The 24,500-nt window shown below is 42.7% G+C and overlaps 1 protein-coding gene across 2 annotated transcripts in view; it reads left to right on the plus strand.

Annotated features, from left to right (window-relative positions):
- The window catches only part of chst6 (carbohydrate sulfotransferase 6), a 29,625-nt gene extending 23,651 nt beyond the window's left edge, over window positions 1–5,974 (plus strand). Inside the window, exons 1-2 of one of the 2 annotated variants that reach the window (XM_055648982.1) lie at window positions 3,354–3,552; window positions 4,233–5,974. In XM_055648982.1, coding sequence (XP_055504957.1) covers window positions 4,263–5,450 — 1,188 coding nt within the window. In that variant the 5' untranslated portion in view covers window positions 3,354–3,552; window positions 4,233–4,262 and the 3' untranslated portion in view covers window positions 5,451–5,974. Of the gene's footprint in view, window positions 1–3,353; window positions 3,553–4,232 lie in introns of those variants that run through there. The other variant, XM_055648980.1, reaches the window with a different exon arrangement.
- The last annotated feature ends 18,526 nt before the right edge of the window (window positions 5,975–24,500 follow it).

Below are 24,500 nucleotides of genomic sequence, written 5' to 3' on the forward strand. Positions count from 1 at the left end.
CTGTCTCCGCCTCTTCCTTTCTTCTTCCCACCCACACCACCCCCACATCAGTCTGAAGAAGGGTCTCGACTGGAAACGTCGCCTTTTCCTTCGCTCCATATATGCTGCGTCACCCGCTGAGTTTCTCCAGCATTTTTTATCTACCTTCGATTTTTCCAGCATCTGCAGTTCTTTCGTAAACGCTATACCTATCTTTGTAGCTTTGACTGCGACTATTTGGTTTCAGAAACAGAGACCACACAAACAAGATGTTAGTCAACGCAAGATTTACTGGGCGACAAAGCATCTATCTTAACACGTGTGTAGGAAGGAAGTGAAGATGCTGGTTTAAACCGAACTTAACAATTTAAGTTGGGACTGCAGCTGTTTACAATATACATTAAAGATTTAGATGACAGAATTAAAAGTAACATTAGCAGATGACACAAAGCCACGTGGCATTGAGAAATTCCTCGTATGTTGCAAAACATACTTGGTGAATAAAGTGTGATTCTGAAATGTGAAGGGGATGCTATGAGGATGCAAAGTAACTTGGACAGGTTGGGTGAGTGGGCAGATGCATGGCAGATGCAGTATAATGTGGATAAACGTGAGGTTATCCACTTTGGAGGCAAGAATGGGAAGGCAGATTATTATCTGAATGGTGTCAGGTTAGGAAAAGAGGAAGTGCAACGAGACCTGGGTGTCCCAGTACCTCAGTCACTGAAAGTAAGCATACAGGTACAACAGGCAGTGAAGAAAGCCTTCATAAAGAGAGGAGTTGAGTAGAGGAGCAGAGAGGCCCTCTGCAGTTATGATGGGGCCTGGTTAGACCACACCTGGAGTATTGTGTGCAGTTTTGGTCTCCTAATTTGAGGAAGGACATTCTTGCTATTGAGGGAGTGCAGCGTAGGTTCACAAAGTTAATTCCCGGGATGACGGGACTGTCATATGTTGAGAGAATGGAGGGACTGGGCTTGTATTCACTGGAATTTAGAAGGATGAGAGGGAATCTTACAGAAACATATAAAATTATTAAGGGATTAGACGAGCTAGATGCATGAAACATGTTCCCCATGTTGGGGGAATCCAGAACCAGGGGCCACAGTTTCAGAATAAGGAGTAGACCATTTAGAACGGATGAGGACAAACTTGTTTCACACAGAGAGTTTGAATTTGTGGAATTCTCTGCCTCAGAAGGCAGTGGAGGCCGATTCACTGAATGCATTCAAAAGAGAGTTAAATAGAGCTCTTAGGGCTAGCGGAAACAAGGGGTATGGGGAGAAGGCAGGAACGGGGTACTGATTGGGGATGATCAGCCATGATCATATTGAATGGCGGTGCTGGCTCAAAGGGCTGAATGGCCTAATCCTGCACCTATTGTCTATGTAGCTATGTAGCTATATATCTTATCCCTCCCCGAGCTCCCTATCCTCCACTTCCTTCTCCCAGGTGAATGCTGATGAAAAGTACTCATTTAGAGTTCCACTGATATCCTCTGGCTCCACCTATGGATTTCCCTTTTAATCCCTGAGTGGACCAATTATTTTCCTCGATAACCTCTGTTTCTAATATACTTACAAAAGATTTTGGGATTCTCCTCAATCCTGTTTGTCAAGGCCATTTTATGTCCTCATTTTGCCCTCTAATTTCTTTCTTGTTCTCTCCTGCATCTCGTATGAACCTCAAATGACTCAGTTCAGTGACTCTAAGCTCTCACTTCTAAATGGCCGTCCACTTCTTGAATGTTTTTCCCTCAAGCAGCCGCTCCCAATCTCCTTTCACCAGGTCCTGTCCTATACAGTATCAAGCTAAATTAATTCATTCCAGTTAATATCAAGAAATGGATGAAAGCATTGTGTAACATAATCCTTCTTTTTTTACCAGACAAAGGGTCACAACCATTCTCATTGAGTTTCTCCACTAGGTTGTTTGTTGCTGGAGTTTCCTTGGTCCTTATCTTTCACCCCACCAGCCTTTGACTGCATCATGTTATTCTTCATCGTTTCTGCCAACTGCACCCCGGATTCTACCGCCAGTCACATCTTCCCCTCCCCTTACTGCTTTCATCTTAACTCTTTCCGTGACCCCCTGGTTTGTTCCTACTGTACCACCCGTCATCCCCTGTCCCCAGGTACTTTTCTCTGCAACGTTAGGAGGTGTAATACCTGCCCCTTCACTTCCTCCCCTCGCCACCTTCCGGGGATCTAACCAGCTCTTCCAAATGAGATGGAGAATCACAAGGTCCTTCTCCTCCCACCTCATCTCTGGCATTTGGTGTGCTTGATATGTACTCACCTACATCAGCGAGACCAAGTGCACCTTGTCCACTGCTTTGCCCAGCACCTGTACTTTGTCTGCAATGACCATCTTGCATTGTCGGTTGCAAATCATTTTAACTCCATTGCCAGGGGTGTTAAATCCAAACAAGAGAAACAACACCTCATATTTTGCCTGGGCTATCTACAGTCCAATGTCATGAACATTGAATCCAATGTCAAGTAATCGGCACACTCTCTGTTCCTTTATCCCTTCCACTCGCCCACTGTTTCCATTTACTCACCATCCATCCCTTATCACCTTCATTTCATATTGGGTTCCACAACCTGCAGCCTTTCTTTGTAACATCTCATCATATCCCAGCCTCTGTCGTTAACTCCACACTTCCCTCTGCCCTCCAGTCTTGCTCAGCCGCTCTCCACTAGGATGTACCTATTGCTTGTGAGCGCCTGCCTCTCCTCTTCCCTAGCATCCCTTTACACTGGTTATCTCCGCAGTTTTGGGGACAGAGCCTTCTCCAGGGCTGCTCCCAGGCCCTGGAACTCCCTCCCCCAACTGATCCGCAATTCCGTGTCCCTCAACATCTTCCAGTCCCGCCTCAAGACTCATCTCTTCACCTCTGCCTATCCATAGCCCCACGTCCCCCTTCCTTTTCATCTGTGCTTGAATTACCTCATATTGTGTTTTGAATTGAATTCTGTCTTTAATTTGTGTACTAGTCATGTCTCTACTATTTATTTCATTCCGCTTACATGTTTTTCCTCTAATTGCTAAATTTTTGTACGGTGTCCTTGAGACTCTTGAAAGGCGCCCATAAATAAAATTTATTATTATTATTATTACAATCTCAATCCTGGTGCAGGGTCATGGCCTAACATGTCGATTATACTTTCAACATCCACAGTTGCACCTGAACTGTTGAGCACCACCAGGAGTTTGTTTTCATTTTGCTTTACATCTAGTGGTCTGGAAATTCTGCTTGCCTGGTACCAGCGAAAGCCCGCCCGGCATGCCAGATTAACAGCGTTTTATTGTATTATTAACAGAAGGGTCATTGACCTGAAACATTCACTCTACCATTACGTCCAGATTCTGCTGAGTGTTTTTGTCATTTTCTCTTTTTGTTTCAGATTTCCGGCTTTTTGCTTTCAGTAGAAACCCTACCTGCTCCTTGATTGACACATTTGGTATTTCCTGCTTAAGACTGTGCCAAGTTGTCATTCTGGTTGTAAACTGTGGATAGAAAGCAAAACGGAACATGATGTGACCAACCAATCTAGAAATATTTTCCCAGTAAGGATCTAGGCCATATATTCATCAACATCACACCTTGTATGTTATGTTGTTTTCTACTCAAAGTATCCATGCCTGTAAGGATTTTTATTACAAGCAGCATTCCTCTGAACAGTCTTAAATTATAGGTGTTCATTCCATATAATGAATGGGCAGAAATCCAGTATTTGTTCTTTTATTTTCTACAATGCATGATTGCCAAAAGGGCTTCACTCAGCAATCAATCCCAACGGCATTAATGAAAATAACTCTTACCAGGGTGGCACAGCGGTAGAGCTACTGCCTTGAAGTGCCAGAGACCCAGGTTTGATCCTGACTTTGTACAGAGTTTGTACCTTCTTCCTGTGACCTGCGTGAGTTTTCTCTGAGATCTTCGGTTACCTCCCACAGTCCAGAGATTGTAGGTTAATTGGCTTGGTATAAATGTAAATTGTCCCTAGTGAGTGTAGGATAGTGTTAGTGTGCGGGGATCACTGGTCAGTGTGGACTCGGTGGGCCAAAGGGCCTAGTTCCATGCTGTTTCTCTAAACTAAACTAAACTACCAAACAAAGGCAAAAGGAATCTTCTTCAAATGTGGTTCTTCTCCCTTGCAATTTAATTTTTTTCAACTGCAAATCTTGGTTTATGGCTGAGTGATTTTGAGGCAATTTGTAACAACTCTCTCTGTTTTACTTTACAGATCGATACTGAATTCGCAGCCATTGCTACAATGAGGCTGAGGTTTATAACTACCAGCATTGTTGCATTTGTGGTCATTCAGGCACTGACTTTGTTCTTCTTGTACTCCAGACAAAATGTTGTTACATATCCATCCGAAGAACAGGATAGCAAAGTTCACATCCTCATTCTTTCATCCTGGCGATCGGGCTCATCCTTTGTCGGACAAGTTTTCAGTCAACACCCTGATGTTTTTTATTTAATGGAACCTGCTTGGCATGTCTGGGTACAAATGCATCCAAACGGTGCCAAGGTCTTGAAAATGGCTGTCAGGGATCTGGTGCGATCCACGTTCTTGTGCGACATGTCAGTTTTTGATGCATACATGAACGAAAACAGACCTGTATCTCACTTATTCCAGTGGGAAGTCAGCCGAGCCCTCTGCTCACCACCAATGTGCAACTATTATCAGAAAACTGACCTAACGAACGACTTAATGTGCAAGAAACACTGTAACATGACCAAATTTTTTAAAATGGAGGAAACCTGCAAAAGCTACAGTCATGTTGTGATCAAAGAAGTGAGATTCTTTGAGTTAAAGTCACTGCTTCCTCTCTTCACTGACCCCTCTCTGAACCTCAAAGTTATTCATCTTGTCAGAGACCCCAGAGCTGTGCTTAAATCTCGTAACAAGTCCTTATATGCACTGTTACGAGACAATGGTATTGTTTTAGGCGTTGGAGCTAAACACATTGAAAAGGATAAAGGGGAAGATTCAAACTATGAAGTCATGAAAGAGATTTGCAAAAGTCACTTGTTGATTCATGAGCTTGCCACTGAGCAAGCTCCTAACATCCTGAAACAACGCTACATGATGGTGCGGTATGAAGATGTAGTAAGGGAACCACTCAAGGAGTTATCAGCAATGTATAAGTTTGCTGGTTTAAGTTTGACTCCAAAACTTGAATCTTGGATATATAATATCACACATGGAAAAGGAACTGGATCAGCTTTCAAAATAACGTCTAGAAATGCTAAAAGCATATCAGAGGCATGGAGAACTGAAATGCCATTTAAAGACATTGTAAAAATACAAAATATCTGTGGAAGGGCCATGCAGATGCTTGGATATGAACTGGTTCAAACTGAATTTGAACAGAAACTTTTATCTCGGGACCTCATCCACCCGCAGAAAAATCAAAAGTTTAGCTGGTTGACTTCTGATGAGGATGCCACGTAGGATTGCAAGCCATATTTTCATTTTGTTTTTATCTGTTATTTCTGATTTTATTCAACTTTTGAAACTTGTATGAAGTCCAGAACAATTTTTAGCTCCTTACATGAACACTTTTGAACAATTAAATTGCAAAATTGTAACTGGCTTTGAAGGTAGGGCAGATGTTTCTGTATTAAACTTCTGTGATCATTTAACATGGTCATCAGGTACTGCTCTAACTGCAAGATAAACAAGTGGAAAGATTATTCAATGGGATTATTCAATGGGATATTTCATATTGGGAAGATGTATCTGTTAAAGTCTGGTTAATATAATTTCTTTAGATTAATGAAGAAAATTTGTCTCTTATCTAAATCTAACGTTCCACTTTGATGTGAAGCAAACAAAAAGTGTCATTATTTTGTGCTGTCTCGGTACTTCTGGTGTTATGTAATTGAATTACTGACAGGACTGCATCTATGAAAATCATTGGTATGTATGCTGGGATATTCTGTGCTTAAAATAAATAAGCATAAAACTTTAAGAAATGCATTAACAGCCTCCCTTGCACATGTCCAGGCGGAATAACTCCTTTTAATTGCAGGGTTAATTTAAAGTTTACGTTTATAAAGACTTTTATCTTGAAAATAAAATGTTTGCCAAATTGTCAGAAGTAATCTGCTTGCACGGGTTCAACAAAATCCTTATGTTTATAGCCATGTTATGTTTATGAATGTTTTATTTCCGAATGGGGGGAAAGCACCACATTCCAGACATTAAGAAATGTTTCCACTTTAGGGAGCCTGGGACCAGTAGGACACACTGCTATAGAACAGCTTGGCTTTGGATGAAGTAAAGTTCCCTTTCTGTGACCCACTATCAGGAGAAATCATTCAGTGTCAGCAAGAAAGAAAGAGCTCGATAGACTAATTTCACTTTTCAGTTCTTTGGTCAATAGGCTTCAGGATTATGGCATATTAGATGGTCAGATGTATTTCAAATTTGAGATTGATATTTGATTGAAATCTGCTAAGCAGAATAGAATTAAGGGACAGAAGTTTAGGGGTAATATGAGGGGGAACTTCTTTACGCAGAGAGTGGTGGCGGTGTGGAATGAGCTCCCAGTGGAAGTGGTGGAGGCAGGTTCATTGGTATCATTTAAAAATAAATTGGGTAGGCATATGGATGAGAAGGGAATGGAGGGTTATGGTACGAGTGCAGGCAGGTGGGACTAAGGGGAAAAAAAATTGTTCGGCATGGACTTGTAGGGCCGAGATGGCCTGTTTCCGTGCTGTAATTGTTATATGGTTATATGGTTATATCCTTATTGTAAATTCCATCTCGGGCGTCTAGATAAATACCTTGATCTAAATTGCCCCGAACATTCTCTAGAAGTTCACTTACTGAAAATGGTTGGTTATATTGTCATTATTATCTTTAGGAATAAAGACAATGTAACTAACCTTTTTTAATAAGTGAACTTCTTCACTGCTGACAAATGTCATCATGATTTTTAACTGTGTTTTCTTTCGCTCCACATCATTCATGTCATGAAATGTGTGCGGTATTTTGACTTTAGCCTGTGTTATGTTCCAATTTGATCTCCTTTGCCTTTCAATTTTTGCCTAAACTATCAAAAAGCAACATATGCCTGCCACATGCCTGCCACTCTAACCATGTTGCCCTGGTATTTTCAAGTATCTGTGGACATACACTCTTAAATCCTGAAGATAGACCCAAAAGCTGGAGTAACTCAGCGGGACAGGCAGCATCTCTGGAGAGAAGGAATAGGTGACATTTGGGGTTGAGACCCTTCTTCAGACTATCTTCGGTTTAAACCAGCATCTGCAGTTCCTTCCTACACTCTTAAATCCTATCAATCTGAGGGTCATACTATTCCTTGTAGGTCTTGTTTGCCTCCACAAAAGCATGCCTTTACTCGTACCTGCTTTAAAAGGACATCAATAATACCAATAATACCTGCCCAAGAAGAGCAAGGTGACGTGCCTCAATGACTATCGACCAGTGGAACCAACGTCTATGGTGATGAAGTGCTTTGAGAGGTTGATTATGGCGCATATCAACTCCTACCTCGACAAGAAATTCGACCCACTGCAGTTCGCTTACCGCCACAACAGATCAACGTTGGATGTAATCTCACTGTCTCTCCACTCCGCTCTGGACCACTTGGACAACAAAAACTCATATTCAGGCTGTTATTCATTGACTACAACTCGGCATTTAATATCATCATCCCCTCCAAGCTGGTTACCAAGCTCTCAGATCTGGGTCTCTCCGCATCCCTCTGCAATTGGATCCTTAACTTCCTCATTCACAGACCACAGTCTGATCGTATTGGTGGAAATGTGTCATCCTCGATAACAATCAGCACGGGAGCACCTCAAGGCTGCGTGCTCAGCCCCCTGCTGTACTCACTCTATACTCATGACTGAGTAGCCGTTCACAGTGCGAACTCCATCATCAAGTTCGCTGATGACACCACTGTTGTGGGACGTATCACTGATGGGGACGAGTAAGAGTATAGAAGTGAGATCGACCGACTGACCAAATGTTGCCAGCACAACAACCTGGCCCTCAACACCAGTAAAACCAAGGAACTGATTGTGGACTTCAGAAGGGATAGGATCGGGACCCACAATCCCGTTTATATCAACGGGTCGATGGTGGAAAGGGTCAAAAACTTCAAATTCCTGGGCGTGCATATTTCCGAAGATCTCTCCTGGTCCCAGAACATTGATGCAATCATAAAGAAAGCACATCATCGCCTCTACTTCCTGAGAAGATTACGGAGAGTTGGTATGTCGAGGAGGACACTTTCTAACTTCTACAGGTGCACAGTAGAGAGCATGCTGGCCGGTTGCATCGTGGCTTGGTTCGGCAACCTGAGCGTCCAGGAGCGGAAAAGGCTGCAAAAAGTCGTAAACACTGCCCAGTCCATCATCGGCTCTGACTCCCTACCATCGAGGGGATCTATCACAGTCGCTGCCTCAAAAAATCTGCCAGCATCATCGCCCGTCGGGGGCTTTGACTCTGACATCGGGAGGAGAATGAGGAGTGCAGGGGAGAGATAAGACTTTGCCTTCCATCACAGTGAGGGGGAGATTCACTGTGATGGATGTTTGTGTAAATTGTGTTGTGTCTTGGTTCTTTTTCTTGTGTGTATGACTGCAGAAACCAAATTTTGTTTGAACCTCAATGAGGTTCAAATGATAACAAATAAATTGTATAATTGTATCAAGGACCCACACACACACACATCCTGGCCACATACTCATCTCTCCGCTGCCATCAGGTAGAAGGTACAGGAGTCTGAAATCTGCAATATCCAGATTCAGGAACAGCTTCTTCCCCACAGTCATCAGACCATTAAACACAACTTCAAACAAACTCTGAACTATAACAGCCTATTGCACTTTAACTGTTTATTTATGTGTGTGTGTGTGTATATATTCTATGGTATATGGACACACTGATCTGTTCTGTATTTATGCCTACAATATTCTGTTGTGCTGCAGCAAGCAAGAATTTCATTGTCCTATCTGGGCACATGACAATAAAACTCTCTTGACTCTTGACTTGACGACTTGATATTTTGAATTCCATTTGCAACATTTCTGCCCATTTTATCTTTCCACAGTCTATAACTTTCCTTCTCACCACAAGCCAGTTTTTGCATCAGATGCAAAAGTTTTAATCACATACCACATTTAAATCAAATTAATTGAAGTATACTACAAAATGAAAGAATCATCAGTGAACCAGATTAAACAGTTGTTCTGTGTTAATTCCAACCAGGTGCCGAATGTACTGTTTGTCATTCCCCTTTGCCTCCAGCCTCTGAGCCATTTTGATCCAACGATATTTTGTTTGGCTTTATTGGCCTTTAACTTTAATGATCAGTCTGTTATTGGAAATTTGTCTGGTAGCTTTGATAACATCCATGTAAATTGCATCAAATGAGCTATCTTCATTGATCTCATTGCATCCTCAATAACTTCAATCGAGTTAGTCAAATATGATTTTATCTGAACTAATCCATTCTGATTATCCTTGATTTTTTTCTTTCTTACTAATTTATTATTAACACCATGGAGAATTTGTTCAAATATATTCTCCATCTCTGATGTTAGGAACTGGTTTATGAATAGTTGGTCAGCTTTTTTTAAAACCACCCTGTCTTCCTCTTCTGTCAAATCATGCATGTAGCCCTAGAGATCAAATATTTCCCCTCCCATGGCTGTCTCATTGATCTGTTCGTCAAAATCAGACTGTTTCCAACCTGTTACTCTACCCTCTTCCCTTGTAAAACTAGTCACCACCATGAAACCTACTACCTGCCCCCTCGACGTTGTCCCCTCTGCCCTTCTGAAGGATGTCATTACAATAGCCGGTCCCAGCATCCTCGCCATCTTCAACAGTTCTCTGGCCACTGGCACTGTTCCTACCTGCTTCAAGCATGCGGTGGTCCAGCCCCTCCTGAAAAAACCTAACCACGACCCCACCTTGCCTAGCAACTACAGACCTATTTCAAAACTGCCTTTCCTTTCAAAAGTACTTGAAAAGGTAATTTTAAGTCAACTTATGCCTTACCTTCACCAAAATATTATCTTGGTAACTTTCCAATCAAGTTTCATGGCCCACCACAGCACAGAGCCTGCCTTGTTGAAGGTACATAATGACCTACTTCTCACCATTGACTCTGGCGACTGTGCAATCCTGCTCCTTCTTGACCTCAACGCAGCATTTGACACTGTCGACCACACCATCCTAATTGACTGTCTCCGGTACGGGGTTGGTATTGATGGCACTGCCCTGAGCTGCTTCATCTCCTACCACAAAGGTAGGAGTTTCTCGACTAACATAGGCAACTCATTCTCCTCCCCAGCTAGCCTCTGCTGCAGGGTTCCACAAGGTTCCATCCTTGGCCCCATTCTCTTCCCCCTGTATATGCTCCCCTTAGGCCAAGTCATTCAAAGGCACGGCATTTCCTTCCATTGCTATGCAGACGATACACATCCACCTCGAGGATATAAAGTGTGAACTTCCTCCCTAAACGAGAGTGTCAGCCCCTTGGACTCGATCAAAACCATAGCAGGCAGCCTTGGAAGCGGTTCTGACAAACAAGTCGTGGTAAAATAAATTCGGACCAAGATCCTTCTTTATGATTTACAAATCTCCTCCCGCCTGACGGGCTTCCCCCCACCTTCATCAAAAAAGTCTGCTTAGCACCCGAAAAAAAGGGACCACACACCCCACCTCCAGGTCCCTGTGCCCTCAGATCGGCCGACGGGCTGCCTGGGTTTCCACACAATATCAGATCCGCGGTCTAGGCATAAACTCAGGGGCGACTGCGCCTTTGCAGTTGCAGCTCCTAGACTGTGGAACAGCATCCCTCTTCCCATCAGAACTGCCCCCTCCATCGACTCTTTTAAGTCGAGACTTAAAACTCATCTTTACTCTCAAGCCTTTCTTGACGTCCTCTGAGGGAGGGCTATATGTATGTATTTATGTATGTACTTAATCTATGAACCACTGTTGGATAACGTTAGTACCTCCACCAATGTAAAGCACTTTGGTCAACGAGAGTTGTTTTTTAAATGTGCTATAGAAATAAACGCGACTTGACTTGACTTGATTTGACTAGAGGATTGGAGAACAATGGTTAGAGTCCCTGTTATTTAATTTCCTCTAACTTTGATTCAATACTAGACCATCAAAAAGCAGAAAAGGTCAGGGTGTCAACTGAAAGCAGAGCCACAGAATAGGTATGTTACAAAACTTACCTTCAGCGGTGCTGCAGTTCTGTCACTGGCCGCGTGCGCAACTTTGGTGCCATTGAGAGGGGGGCGGGATTAAATGCCGTTTTCTCCAGCCTGGTGAAATCCATCTTTGTCAGGCTGTTTAGCTGCTGAAGAATAATCGCTCCGACATCGGTTTTATCAAGTTTATTAAAAAATAGCGCTGGATAATTTAATAGCAGGAGTAAAATAAAAATCGTCTTCTAAAGCCGTCAACGCCGACAACGGGACGGATCTCACGAACGGGCAAAGCAAGGTACACCGTTTATTTTTACATATAAACGTGCTTCTTAGGATGCCTTTAATCAAAATTTCACGTTGCGAAAAGGTGACTTAGGACCCATACGAATCAGCAGTGTTTTGCCTGCCGATATGGGGTTTAAATTCACCGCAAATGCAATGTTCCAACCGATCACATTCCACAAAATCTCTCTCGCAAGATGATTTAAATGGCCATTAATTTATGGGAATTAAACAATAAATTCCTTCCATTTGGCCTATAAATTCATGACAATGAGATTTAAAAATCATGTCATATTGTGAATTCTTGTGTGAATGTTATTTGGACACTTAGGCTATTTGAGAATGTTAACCCTTAAGAAATGGATAGATGTTTAGATCCAGTAATTGAATTTTGTAATAAGGTAACTAACTAATTATATGCTTTAATTTCAGGTCATCCAAGTACGATGTTTCATATTTGTTTCAGAATGCTTCAATTTACAATAACTGAAAAATTCATTCAGTTCTCTTAATTTTTAAGAAAGTTATGGGCTTTTGACTGTCTTTGATCACAGGTTTTGAGTTAAGTCAATGTAAAAGCAATAGGGAACAAGATGCTAATTTCCGAGTATGAAAATGACCATAACTTTTTTAATACTGAAGATATGAAAGTGAATTAGGTGTCAAATTAAACTTCTTTTTATGCTTTATCTGATGGGATAAATTGCAGACTTGATTTTTTTAATCTCAACATTTTGTAACATTGCTACACAGAAGCAGCTGCTACCCTGTAATTTCCCTGCTCTTCCCTGCTTGTGGCAGAATTTGCAAATTCAGTGGTGATTTCGTCATCCACTTTGGAACCTGCAGAACTGGAGTGAAACCAGACATACTCAACCTTAATAGACCGGCTAAGATGTGAATGATCCCAGGTGCAGATGCATATGGTGATATTCCTAGAGTGTGGTGGAAGAGTGCAGGGTGCCGATTGTGAATAGGTTTTATGTGCAAGCACTGGTGCATTTCTCAACAAATTAATGCTTCCTGAAAAGTAACATGCTAGAGATGCTGGAATTCAGAAATAAGAACAGTATGCCGGAAACAGAAACAGAATCAACGTCACAGATCAATAGTCTTCTGATGATCTGAAACCGTAATCCTGTTTTTCTCTCCAGCTTGCTGTTTCTGTTGCCATGCAACATTACTAAGCCAATGGTGTATTGGCCACATATACCAGTTGGATCTTGGTCACATTGCAAGGACTGAATAATGAACTGTACATCAGGTTAAGACAACTGGTATGGTGCTGTGGATGATCGGGAACCCAGGATGGCTGCTGAAGAGTTGAGGATAAACAGAAATCTCAGCTGGATGAGTAAAAAACAATACAAAACAGTGACCGTTTTGAAACTGCTCTCTTTATTTGCAGCAACTGCAGCAGAGATAATTTGGCCAGAGTGGTGCTCTTGCATTACATCTGTTAATAATCAACACCAAGGCTCAATCTATCATGCGTGGGTGTGAAGGCTGCCATGACTATTTCCAAGGAATCAATTTGGTTCTTTACAACTATTTACTTAAGATCGTCTACCTTGATCAGTACATGGGTGGCTCTTTGGTGTGGATCAATGGTGTTTTCATCCAGGACACCTGGATTCAACAGTCAGTGTGGGATTGTTTTTCTTTCACATCTGCAGAGGAATTTATTTGGAAATCTTCCATTTCAACCTATTCGATCACAATAGTGAACCACGTAACAACTGGAAAAAGCATTTTTGTGGAATTGTGCAACTTATTCATGAACTTACAAATCTTATTTTTTTATCTAACAACCGTCCTGATTTCACACAACAGTTCTTGGTGATAATGAAGAGAATCTGCCATTTGTGAAAGAGTTTGCTTCTGTGCAGCAGCTCTTTCGTTGCCTGTTCCTTTAACCAGCAGCTTTGTGCAGAATAGCCAGCAGGCGTGGACCTCAGTAATTTGTAAACCAGTTCCAGACTTGTTCGAACTGTTCTTTTAACATCTGTGAAGGCTTCATGCCAAATTTCATGACGTGCAATTGCCTTGGGCTGAAAACCTGCAGCACTAATGTCACCAATCAACTCTTATTGTGAGTACAGCTGCCCATACAAAGCACCAAATAAAATATGAAGAATACGGATAAGCAATGACTCCAGGCTTAACAACGATGTCACACTGCATATAAAATCAAAAGATTTCTGCTGTGCCAAAGAATGCCGTCCCAAACCTGATGGCTGTGTTCTTTAAGCCATGAACCTGTTGAACCACAGATCTCGCACCCCAGCGGGTATGAATATTGATTTCTCTAACTTTAAGTAACCCTTGCCTTCCCTCTCTCGCTATCCCTCCCTCTTTCCAGTTCTCTGCCCAGTCTGACTATCTCTGATCACATTGCATTTCTGTTTGCTTTGTCACTAACAATGTTGTACTAACTGTGTTGTAGCTAACAATGACCTCTTCTACATTTTCCTTCATCCCCCTCTCTTTTGACCTCTTACACTTCCTTATCTCTGTAACTCCCTCTCCCCTGACGCTCAGTCTGAACAAGAGTCTCGACCCGAAACGTCACCCATTCCTTCTATCCAGAGATACTGCCTGTCCCACTGAGTTGCTCCAGCATTTTGTGTCTATCTTCGAACCACAGATAAGATTTATATTTGATTTATAGCCGCTATAGTGACGATAAGGTTTACTGAACATTAGAGAGTGCCCACAGATGCCTGAGAATTATGAAAGTACTGAATTCCCCTGACATCAGTCCACTGTCGGTGAACTACATGTGCACAAGGAAGTAATATCAGTCTCTACAGTGGACGTGACATGCCAGCTTATTTAATTGTTCTCGGTGTAACTCTATAGTAAAGCATGTGGAAAGCCTGAGAGGAAGTAATGAGGACTCAGAGGAATTTCTTTCCACCAAGAAAATGGGTAGAATTGCCAAGTTCATTCCAATGCCCCCAAACAGATGCTGGGGAGCATATGTGGAAGGAAGGATAGCTTACACAATAGCTCAAGACTGCAGAATACCCAGAGGAGTATTAAAAGATATGCAACGACATTAGAAAGGGCATAAGGAAATAAGTTATTACAATCTTAATCAGTGGACTATGTTAGTGGGTGACACCAAAAAAGATAAATGTGACATTTTTGATCCAAGGTGAGACCTCAAAAGACCAGTTTTGAAAGGACGATGCTGAGAGCTCCATATATTGATTGGTACTTACTGGATGACCTTGTCTTACAGTCCTCCATCATATCTGCACTAAAAATGGTGGAGGATATTTGAATGATAAGAAAGCTGGGGTTTTAATTTAGGCAACAAAAGGACTTAGGAAAGATATGTCTAAGAGGTAAAATCATTATAAAAGCAGAGGACTAGTTTAAACTCCAAGGTGTGAGAATTATTCGTTCTTCATTAGTACAGGTGTCAGAGGTTAAGGGGAGAAGGCAGGAGAATGGGGTTAGGAGGGAGAGATAGATCTGCCACGATTGAATGGAGGAATAGACTTGATGGACCGAATGGCCTAATTCTGCTCCTATTCCTTTGGACCTTATGAGAATGTTAGATGGAGCAGGCACTAAAATTAAAAAGTAAAATCTATGAAAAGCCTCTCACTGTAAAACCTTCTGTTATTTTTGTTATGCCTTAAAGTGCCCTGCTTTCAATTCATGGCCAATTAGAAGCTATCCCAAGGCTCATCAGAACAGACACTCGTGATTTCACGAAAGGTCACTGGAGCGTAGATCCGCACCCACGTGACCGAAAATCTCAACTGGAGTACATGCTATACATCGGTACATGTTAGTGAATGGGAAAACACGCACTTTCCCACCCGTTAAAAACATCGAAAACGGCCGATATTTGAGCTGAAATTTTCTGTGCTAGTCGGGGTGACCGTGAAGCACAGCGACCTAAATTTTCAGGCAAAAAAAAAGATAGAAAGTAAGGTAATTACAAGAAGGAACTGAAGGTGGAAAAACAGCGGAATTGCTTAGCAGACATTTGCCGTGGAGATTTAAAGGTCCAAAATATCGGGAATTATCGCGTTTGCTCGCTGAATTTCATCAAAAGTAAGGCATTATTAACTTACTTTTGATGAAATTCAGCGAGCAAACGCGATAATTCCCGATATTTTGGATCTTTAAATCTCCACGGCAAATGTCTAATGCTTGCTACCCCATCAGAAAAGTGCAATTTGATTGTTGTTTCAAAATGGGGCACTGCCAGTTTGCAGGTAATGGGCCTTTTGACGTGATCTTCAGGAGCTGGAAGCTTGATGTTGCTACAGGCCTTCAAAGAAAGGGGTAGCAAGCATTACTGTTCCTTTAGGTTTATGTGTGAAATGTGAAGAGGATGTTAGGAGGTTGCAGGGTGATCTGGACAGGTTGAGTGAGTGGGCAGATGCGTGGCAGATGCAGTACAATATAGATAAATCTGAGGTTATCCACTTTGGTGGCATAAACAAGGGGGCAGATTATTATCTCAATGGGGTTAGGTTGGGTATGGGGGAGGTGCAGCGAGACCTGGGCATCCTTGCATTCACTATAAGGCAGCAACTCTACCACCGTGCTGTCTGCCCCTCTGCAATTCCTTGGAGGATTGAGCAGAGCTGTTCCCAAAGCAAGCTGAGATGCAACTGTGAGGTGTATGGTTTCTATGGTGCATCTGTAAGAATGTTAAGAGTCACTGGACACTTTGAATTTCCTCAGTCTCGTCAGGAAGTAGAGGCATTGGTGTGTATTCTTGCCGGTGGTTGACCCATGACAAATCCCTGGTAATATTAATGTCAAGGAACTTGAAGCTCTCAACCACTACCACTTCCGCCCAATTGATGCCGATTGGGGCATGTACTCCATCCTGCTTCCTGAAGTCGATAACCAACTCCTTGCGGCCATTGAAGGAGAGGTTATTGTCCTGGCACCATGTTGATTCTGAAGGCAGAAACTTTTGTGCATCTCCTTCACACAGAGGTCAGACTGTGACGGTCTCCATGCCCAATGTCTCCATGTCTCCATCTCCATGCTCAGTCTGCCAGGGCCTACTTGATCTCCCTGTTGCCAAACACTTTCATGCCCCTTCCCATTCCCACACTGACCTTTCTGTCCTGGGCCTCCTCCACTGCCAGGCTGAGGACCAGCACAAATTTGAGGAGCAACACCTCGTATCTCGCATGGGCAGCTTATGACCCAGCGGTATGAATATTGATTTCTCTAACTTCAAGTAGCCCTTGCATCCCCTCTCTCTCCACCCCTCCCCCACCCAAGTTGTTGTACCAGCATCATCAGTCGTCTTGTTGAATCTCGTTGTCTGTCACTCATTTTCACCAAGCCCACGGTAACAGTTGCCTGTTTATCATCATTACTTTTTTTGCATATTTCTCTTTCATTCGTTCTCTTTCTCTCTATATATATATATCTCGTTTCCCGTTCCCCTGACTCTCAGTCTGAAGAAGGTCTAGACCCGAAATGTCACCTGTTCCTTTCCTCCAGGGATGCTGTCTGACCCGCTGAGTTACTCCAGCTTTTTGTGTCACATTCTTCATATTTGGCTCTTCCTTGCTGGGTAAATGGATGGGAAAGGAAAGTGCAATGAAACTAATGACTACTATGAGGTCTGGACACCTAAAGAACAGACCAAGGAGGCACTTACAGTGGTCACAAAGGAAGTTGTCGTATTTCCCTACTATGGTGCAGTAGGCAGAAGTCCTGGCTGCATAAAGCAGACGGTACATCCATCAGTGCTGCTCCTGCATCTAACCTGAACTGGTGAAGGCCAATGTTAGGAGTGAATAGACGGAAACCTGGATACAGCAAACTGTAAGCAATGAGTGCGAGCCCCAAGCCTGTACCACAGCCAACAAGGTAAATATTGGAGGAGGTATCACAGGAATGGGCAAGAGACTGGCACCTGGTGAAAAGAAAGAAAATGAAGTAATGGGAAATGTCTCCAAAGATTGCTAACACAAAAATTAGCAGACCAGAGGGTGAAAGGAGAATGGATGGTGCAGTGAGACAGACTTCCTCCATCGAGGTCGACCCAAACATTTCTCTAGCCATGTACTGGTAATAAGAGAGATGGCTGGCAGCAGGTTCCCCACAGAGGGAGGAGTGCCCGCAGCAAGCTGCCAGACCAGGCATCAGCCCCAGCCCCAGCCCCAACCTCGGCCAACAGAGGCAAAGGACGGGGAGGCAGCAGGGCAACTGGCGTATGGGGAAAATAAAAATTATCTCGAAAAAAGACAACCCTAATACAACAAACGACTCATTCAGTCCTCAGTGGCTGTTCCTCATCTAAAGACAAAGGAGTTGAAACGATGTCCCGGTCAAGAACCGAAGATAAACACAAAATACTGGAGTAACTCAGCGGGACAGGCAGCATCTTTGGAGGGAAGGAATGAGTGACATTTCGGGTCGCGACCCTTTGTCAGACTGACTTCGGGAGGGGGGGAGAGAGATAGATAGATAGATAAGGAACTGTAAGGTGTGAAAACAGGACAAAGGGAATGCAGATCAAGGAAAATGTAGAATAGATCATGGTTAGCTGGGAGAAGGTAACAACAAAGCAAACAGAGATAAAATGTAGTCGACGAGAGTAAGACTGGTCAGAGAACTGGGAAACGGGAGGAATGGAGATTGAAGGAAATCAAGTTTACGAAGTCAATGTTCATACCCCTGGGGTGTAAATTACCCAAGCGAAATATGAGGTGCTGTTCCTCCAATTTGCACTGGGCCTCACTTTGACAATGGAGGAGGCCCAGGACAGAAAGGTCAGTGTGGGAATGGGAGGGGGAGTTAAAGTGTCCAGCAACCGGGTGATCAGGTAGGTTTAGCTGGACTGTGTGGAAGGATCGCCGAGCATGCGCTTGGTCTCGCCCATATACAGGAGTCCACACTTGGAACAGCGGATACAGTAGATGAGGTTGGTGGAGGTGCAAGTGAACCTCTGCCTCATCTGAAAAGTCTGTCAGGGCTCTTGAATGGAGTCGAGGGGGAAGGTATAGGGACAAGTGTTGCATCTCCTGTGTTTGCAGGGGGAAATACCTGGGGAGGGGGAGGGAAGGGACGAGTTGACCAGGGAGTTGCGGAGGAAACGGACTCTGCGGAAAGGGGAGGAGATGGGAAGATGTGTCCAGTAGTGGGATCCCGTTGGAGGTGGCGAAAATGTTGGAGGGTTAGGTACTATATGCGACGGATGATGGGGTGGAAGGTGAGGGCAGTGAGTTCTGCATGGGTGCAGGATGTAGTCGTCAATGTAGCGGAGGTAGAGTTCGGGGATAGGGCCAGTGTACGCCTTGAACAGTGATTGTTCAACGTACCCTACAAAGGGGCAGGCATAGCTGGGGCCCATGCAAATGCCTACAGCTATGCCTTGGATTTGGAAGAAGTGGGAAGAGTCGAAGACGTTGTTAAGGACACAACTTAGCATATGTGCAAAAACATTGTGCTCCAAGTGATTGTACGCATGATTTACATTCTCCCCAAATGTTGTTTGGGAAACGTATCTGTAATTGGACATGATTCCTCCATAAGGGTCCCTAATCAATGGGAGGAAAATTGAAACAGTCTGAACATATGTGGAGTTTGTAAGTTGAGCTCAGACTGCTGTTGATTGGCATATTAATGAGCATCTTCAACCAGTTTAACTTGCTCATGGGAGGTGGTAAGGCAGGGTGAACCACTCCTTATCACTTCAGCTGGGTGGAGTGCATCGCCAAAGTGCTATTGGGGTGGTGAATCGCTCTTGGTTACATGGGTTCAGAGGTTGCTCAGCCGTGCATCAAGAAGATAGAAGGGGCAAGTGCATCGACGTGAAAGTGAAAAGCAGACACTTAGAAAAGAAGTTAGAGGGGTGGTGATACTCGCTCTCTTTATTACATGCAGAAATGCACCTGTTTTTGTTGACGCATGTGAGGTGCCTGATACCATTTATTTATTTATTTATTTATTTAAATTGCTATTGCACCTCATACTGTAATAGGTCCACAATGCACGGTGAATTGGTCTAAGAGGAATCTCATGTTTCAAACATATTTGCATTCTACTCTGTTTTGGCATTTTTCCAGAAATCCCAGTTTCTACGTAATGTTTGCAATATTTGGAAACCGTACGTAATCGCAAATGTCGAAATGCAATGTACAAATACCCCAGTGGGAGGGAACACAGTGGAAGGTGTGGCCCTCTTCTGCAAAGAACGGGTGTCACTAGTTGTGGAGGTTCTTTCATCACCAATAGTACGGGACATGTTCCTGCGGAAGGTTCCATTTAGTTGGATCTTGCTCTAGGTCCTGCCCCTTGCAGAAAATTGATGCAGAAGAACACATTTGACCATAACTCAACCAGGCAATGGTCTGCACAAAATATGCTCAAGTCTCTGCAGGTAAAGAACACAAGAAAATAGGAGCATAAGGAGGCCATCCGACCCTTCCACCCAGCCTCGTCATTCATTATGATTCACGGCTGATCTGGCCAAAGCCTCAACTGCTTCTGTGCCTATTACCCCTAGCCCTCAATTCCCTGATCTTTTCAAAATCTAATTCCCCCCCCACCCCATCTTGAATATCCTCAGCAATCTGTCTTTCAACACCACCCTTCTGGGTAAAGAATCCCATAGATTTACCACCACCCCATGTGGGAAATTGCAACACGGTCGGTTTTAATTGACTGAAATAAAGAGGACGAAGATTGGATTTTTTTGCCTTCCATCACAGTGAAGAATGTGGGGGAGCAGCAGTGGAGGATGTTTAAGGGCCTGTCCCACTTGGACGTCATTTGCTGGTCACGCAGATGGCGAGCGATGATTTTGAGAATCCCAAAACCCTGAGGTGCTTCGTACGCCACCATGTCTCACCACGCGTCATGCGCGCGTCGTGCGTTGTAACACGTAAATGATGTCGCGTAAATGATGCGCAAATAATGCCCAAGTGGGACACCCCTTTATATTAACTTTTATGTAGTTGTGTGTCTTGGTGCTTTTTGGTCGTATGGCTGTATGGTGATTCGCATATTGGTACGTGACAATTGGTACATTGATTCTTTGGTACATGTGACAATAAAAGACCTGTGAAACCCTGAAAGACAGTCTCAGTTCAGCAGAATAAAGAATAAAGATATTTTTCTTAATTATCTTTAAGATTAATTTGCAGTGATTCTGAATAGGACATAGCTCTGTTGTTAGCTTATCTTGCCTGCAGGTCATTTCACTAAATTACAAATGTTATACTGTGCCTTACTTATGAAGCTGTCTACTCCTCCAGAGAGGTGGAGCAGGATGCCAGTCAGAGCCTCCTCTGTGTTATCCGTGTTACAGAACAATAGCTGAGAGAGAAAGCTGCGAGGTTGGATCATTTTACAAAAAGGTTCTTATTCTTTGACGGAGAGCATTGGAATGGAAAGTATGATTTTTGTAAATGCACAATGTTGGCAATATTGAACCAATTTCAAAAGACACTGCATTGAATTAAATTACTGCTAAATATATTTTAACAGCTCATGAATTATATAAATATTTGATATTATATATATTATAAGATTTTTTTTAATGTATATATTAGATTTACATAATTCATCAGCTGTTAAAATATATTTAGTAACTCTTTAATTATATATATATATGAATGCATATATATATATATATATATGTGTGTGTGTGTGTGTGCGCGCGTCCATTTGCGTTCATTTATATATATATATATAATTAAAGAGTTGCTAATATTTTTTATATATATACAAAAAAAATGAATGCCTATATCTGCTGTGCAAAAGTAGTCTTTGTTGTATTCTTTCCTTCCCAAAGAACATTTATTGTTTCTGAATATTCATATCATTTTATTTAATTTTTCATGAAAGGAGATATTTAGAAGGTGTGGTCAAACAGGTATACGTTGTTACGGGTTAAGGAGTCATCTGGATGTAGCCCAAAGAAACGTAACACATCATTCTGCACATCAAATGTGAAATCCTAACCCTTTCATAACTCTCTTGACACTGACATTTAAATTACCAGGTCATTTTCATAATTATATAATTCAATCTACATAGTATGTTGTGTTGGATTTCTCAATCTGGGTTTGGTTACGAACATTCTTAATTGTGAAATATGATTCATTTATAACACACCCTACAGTGCACAAAGCAACTACGATGGAAATAGTTTTGCCTGATCTGTCCTACATGCTCAGATTATATTCCTGAAGAATACATGCATTAAGCTTTTCTACATAGTCTCTGCATTGCAATTGCTCCATTATTGAAATGTGAATTTGAAATGTCAATACTTCTACAAAATAATAATAATAATAATAATAACTTTATTTATAAAGCACTTTTAGACAACATCAGTTACCACAAAGTGCTGTACATGGGAAGTCAACAAAAAGTTATTACAAACTGCTAAAACCATTAAGACGACAGGACTATAAAAACAGTAAAAATTAAAAGACATTAAAAGCACTAAAAACAGGAACAATGTCTCAGCCAGTGAATAAAAGTGAGTTTTTAGGGAGGATTTAAAGATGGTCAGTGAAGGGGCCTGTCTGATCTGCAGCGGCAAGGTGTTCCAGAGTGCCAGGGCAGCAACAGAAAAGGCTCTATCCCCTCTGAGCTTCCGCTTAGACCTTGGTACAATAAGAATACAAGAACTAGAAGCAGAAGTAAATCCTATGACGTCAATTCTGCTCTACTATTCATTATCTCAATGTCATGTTCCATTAATTCCCTTATTATACACAAATGCATTTGAATTCTGTTTTGAATGAAATCGATGGCCGCATGGCCCTTCAGGATGGGAATTTCAAAGCCTTTCTGTCCTGTGTATGAAGGAATTTCTCCTCATCTATGCCATAAGGGCTCTTATTCAATATCTGTGATGCTTAGTTCTAATCTAGGCTCTTTGGCGAGGGGAAATTTCTGATCTACACCTTGTCATACTCTGTAAAACGTTTGGAATTGTCCATGAGATATTTTCTCATTCTTCTAAACTCTCGAGAATTCTCATCCTGAAATCAGATTTAAAAATCTCTGTTGCATTCTCTGTGGTAAGATCGTCTCAGTTTTGTTACAATAACATTTTTTAGAGGACATTTGAACATGGACATGGATATAAAAGATTTGGAGGGGTGTGGGCCAAATATGGGAAAATTGTATCAGCTGTAATGGGGCGCCTTGGTCAGCATGGGCGAGGGGGTCTAAGGGGCTTGTTTTCATGCTGTATTACTCTATGCTCTATATTTAGTTTAGTTTAGAGATACAGCATGGAAACAGACCCTTCAGCCCACCGAGTTGACACGACCTGCGATCCCTGCACATTAACACTATCCTACACACACCAGGGACAATTTACACTTATACCAAGCCAATTAACCTACAAACCTGCAGTTGGACATGATTCCTCCACAGGGGTCCCTTAGCAACGGGAGGATAATGGAAAAATTATTTGGAGTGTGGGAGGAAACCAAAGATCTCGGAGAAAACCCACGCGGTCACGGGGAGAAAGTACAAACTCCGACAAGACAGCACTGTAGTCGTGATCGAACCCACGTCTCTGATGCCGCAAGCGCTGTAAGGCAGCAACTCTACCGCTGTGCCACCATGCCCCCCCACCCCCCCCCCCCCACACGGTGTTTATTAGGTGTGGAGAAGAAAACTGTTTCACCAAACCTATGAATAACCACACTACATCTTTACTCCAATATTCAAATCCTGTTGTAATGTCAACATAACATTGTCCTGGTCACAGCTTACTGCACCAACATATTGGTTTTCGGTGACTGTGTACAAGGTCACCCTATCTTTTACATCAACATCATGCAATTTCTCACCATTTAAAATTGACATTGCAAATCCCTTTTTTATTTGCAATGAATTGGATAACATCACAATTTCCACTTTAAATTGCATCTGCTGTGTTTTTATCCACGCATCAAACATGTCCATTTTTCCTGGAAGCCTCTTTACATCCTTCTTCCGAATCAATGTTACTTGGTTCATCATCATCGGCAAACCTGGAAACCTGACATTTGGTCCCCTCAGCCAAAGCCCTGACGTACATTGTGAGTAGCTGAAGCTCAGGCACTGCTCCAGGCATTTATTCCCACTCATTGCTTTCTGTCTAATCACCGATTCTTAGTCCTGTGAGCACTATCTGTTGGAGCTCGGAAATAGCAACTATTGACAGGAAATAGCAGATAAAAGCTGCAGTTATTATGTTGAATGGAATTTGTGGATAAGGAGTCATTTTAATTTGGTCCCTTTCTGATTCATTATTGTTCTACATTCGTTTCCTTTGAAATCTTTTTTCCAATCAATTTTCTTAATTTCCCCTCTGGACTTCTCTAATTCTAAATGAATCAGCAGGTGCTCAGTCAAGTTTTTGAAGCAAAAGAGCGGCACGGTGGCGCAGCGGTAGAGTTGCTGCCTTACAGCACCGGAGACCCGGTTTGATCCTGGCTGTACGGAGTTCGTACATTCTCCCCGAGACCGTGTGGGTTTTCTCTGAGATCTTCGGTTTCCTCCCACACTCCATAGACAAAAATGCAGATATAAATACAAATACAAATTCTCTTTATTGTCATTCAAACAAACAGAGGTCTGAACTAAACTTCGTTCCCTGCAGTTATAACCATAAAATAAACATGACACACAATTAGCACAGTTTCACACAAACATCCATCACAGTGAATCTCCAAACACCTCCTGACTGTGATGGAAGGCAAAAGTCTTATCTCGTCCCTGTTCTTTGTTCTTCTCCCGCGTTGAGGCGATCGAGGCTCATGATGTTAAAGCCCCCGGCGGGCGTTGGCAAGTCCCGCAGCCGATTAAGCCACACCGGGCGATGTAAGGCCCTGCGACAGGGCAATTCAAACCCGTCGGGGCAGGCAAAGTTGCCGCGGCAGGAGCTCCCGGAAATCGGTCTCCCACCAGGGACCTGGGAGTTCCCGATTTTACCGTCCACTGGGCCTGTAGCCAAAGCCTCCGAAGCTCCGCAGTCGGGTCGCAGCTGCCGAGCCACCAC

Source organism: Leucoraja erinacea, chromosome 17, assembly GCF_028641065.1.
Source record: "Leucoraja erinacea ecotype New England chromosome 17, Leri_hhj_1, whole genome shotgun sequence".
NCBI lineage: Eukaryota > Metazoa > Chordata > Chondrichthyes > Rajiformes > Rajidae > Leucoraja > Leucoraja erinaceus.